At 51.6% G+C, this 2,500-nt stretch overlaps 2 protein-coding genes across 2 annotated transcripts in view; one reads left to right on the top strand and one right to left on the bottom strand.

Moving 5' to 3' along the window:
* LOC126576983 (inositol polyphosphate 5-phosphatase E) overlaps nt 1-68 on the bottom strand; it is a 4,896-nt gene extending 4,828 nt beyond the window's left edge. Inside the window, exon 1 of the mRNA XM_050238326.1 lies at nt 1-68. This exon is cut by the window's left edge and continues 2,424 nt beyond it. The gene's annotated coding sequence lies outside the window, so the exon portion shown is untranslated.
* A 395-nt stretch (nt 69-463) lies between these two features.
* LOC126578921 (uncharacterized) overlaps nt 464-2,500 on the top strand; it is a 2,872-nt gene continuing 835 nt past the window's right edge. The window contains exons 1-3 of the mRNA XM_050241955.1: nt 464-647; nt 723-862; nt 945-2,500. The exon at nt 945-2,500 is cut by the window's right edge and continues 835 nt beyond it. Of these exons, the coding sequence (XP_050097912.1) occupies nt 612-647; nt 723-862; nt 945-2,394 (1,626 nt within the window). The 5' untranslated portion in view covers nt 464-611 and the 3' untranslated portion in view covers nt 2,395-2,500. The remainder of the gene's footprint in view (nt 648-722; nt 863-944) is intronic.

Genomic DNA, 2,500 nt, shown 5'->3' with positions numbered 1-2,500 from the left:
AACGACAACCATCAGCCGCAGACGCTCGATAAACACCATCTCCTTTGCCAGCGCCGCTGCTCACCTGCACGCTCCAACCAAGTAACGTGCTGCTTTCATCCCGGAGCACCTCTGTGGGGCAGTTTGTGTTTTCCGCTGGTTCGACTGTTTTCCACGGGTTATCCGATGTTTCCCGATGATTTAACACCGTGGAGGTCAAAATGGTGACACGGACATGAAAAATCACGAAAGGAATCGGACCCGCACACGGAACAGCCACGACCACGGCCGGAAAAGCAGGTTTTTCTTGCAGGATTATTTATTTACTTTTCCATTCGCGCGTTGGAGGAAAAGAGAGCGCGTTCGAAGAGAGAGAGAGATAGAGAATAGTTGACACTGACAGACGGCACTGCAGGGCTGCTTTGGTGAAGTCGTAGGCCTTGAAGACCACCCTGCCACTAGGCCCGCTCGGGTTTTTCGCAAGGAGTTGGTATAATTAGGGGTTTCCAGGAAGAGATCCTGGAAAACCTTTCTTTCCCACTGCAAACCGGGACCCTTTTCCGCAGAGGGTTTGTAGTGCGGTCGTGCGTTTTGTGAAGCAGTAGTGTGTAGTGATTAACCGGAGGGGGAGGATGGAAATCAGCAAGAAAAATGCATTTTTCGAAAAGGTAATTGAGGGGATGGAGGAGGATTTTCCAGCTGGATGTTTATGTGCGTGTTTTCCTTTGCTGTGCGTTCGGTAGCTCAAGCTAAACGTGACCGACTCCTTCGATCGACTGCGGAAAGCGGTCGATATGCGGGAGAAGCTCCTGCTGAGGCAGCTGACGGTGCTCGTCCAGCAGGCGCAGCATATCACGCACGAGTTCGATAGCATCCGGTTTAGGTAAGGGGTAGTGCAAGGCCATGGCCGATTTGTTGGATCATAGATACATCACAGCTTTGTTTCTTTGTGCACCTCTCTTTAGCGGCGATGGCGAGGAGGATCTGATCGGGCGCATCAGAGCGTACGGACGGTACAATACGGAGAACCTAAACATTATGCTCCAGAAGGAACCGTACGAGAACGAGGACTACATACTGCCCTCGAACGATCACGATATTATGCACAAAAGCTGCCGCCAGGGAGCGGACGATGAGCGGGATCCGGAGAGCGAGGAGATCGTGGTGGAGTTTTTCAACAATCGCTCGCTGATCCGAGAAGGCGCCGAAATGTTGTGCGAATCGATCATCAACCTTACGCTGAACGAAAGCCGTGAGCTCATCGATCGAACGATTGGTGGTGGCTGTGGTGTGAAACTAACAACAGATTTGGTGTCGGGGGAAGAAGAAGGTGTGAGGCTGGAAGAGCACGATTTGTCGGAAGTGCGCACGTGTAAAATTGATCCAACAGCCTACCGGCTGCCCCATCGTAACCACCGGAGAAGCTCCCTGTCGGGGGTGGCTTTGCGTGATGAGGCAAACGGTGGTGATTGGGTCCCATTCCAGGGTGAGCTGCACAACATTGTCCAGGAGCTCGGAGCGGAGGGCGATGATGATGGCTGCAACAACAATCGTAAACCGGGTAGCGGTAACGTTGGCAACCAACAGCAGCACCCGTTGGTCGCGACAAAGACGCGCAGTACCTCGCGTGATGGAGACAAATTGGTTTCACATTCCTTTCCCACACCCCACCGTATGATTCCAAAAGCATCGCAAACGGACGGTCTACTAATTGCGACCACCGACTCCGAAGGAAATCTAACACCATGCAAAGCGGCCACAGACAAACGGGTGCACAATGTTGGCCACCTAACGATGGGTGGTTGCGGCAGTACGATCAATTTGAAAAACGTAACCAATCTGACGATAAACGCTTGCCCGGAACGAATGCCAGCACCGACAGTGACGAAAACGGTGGAGCGAGCTTCCGCTACCGAAGGGGCGGGAAATACGGTTCCTTCCGAGGAAGGAAGTCCGGTGTGCGGGTTCTACAAGCGGCTTATTACGGAAAACAAGATCCTCCGGAATCACATTTTCAACGCAAAAGAAACCACCGATCCAGTGAACATTGCGAACCAACCAACGGTGGACGCGGACAGTTCCTCTGCATCGGCCAAAACTTCTTCTCAGGATTCTCTGTACGAATTGTACTATGAAGTGCTACGGTCTGTGGCGGAAGAAAAGGCAGAGATGAAACGGAAAATAGCCGAAAAGAATCATCCGAGCCTAGGGATGATGATGAGAGACATGTACGATCGACTGATTGAGCAAGCGAAAGCGAACGGAGCCAATCCGTTGGTAAAGAAGGAGAAAACGGAGGAAGAGGCGGAAACGGATGCGACACACATTCAACAGTGGCTAGAACAGATCTTTACGGAACCGGAGACAGAACCAATCCAAAACGATGATATGCTGGAGTTTAGTAAAATTGATTAAACACCAAGGGCTCCGTGGGCGACAAATCATTCACCATCATCTGTGATTATTTCCATTTGGTTTATGTTCCCAGACTTGCCGCAGGGTGTGTAGACGCTGCTTAGCA

The sequence above is a fragment of the Anopheles aquasalis genome, chromosome 3, assembly GCF_943734665.1.
Source record: "Anopheles aquasalis chromosome 3, idAnoAquaMG_Q_19, whole genome shotgun sequence".
Lineage (NCBI taxonomy): Eukaryota > Metazoa > Arthropoda > Insecta > Diptera > Culicidae > Anopheles > Anopheles aquasalis.
This window is presented reverse-complemented; position numbering and strand designations above follow the sequence as displayed.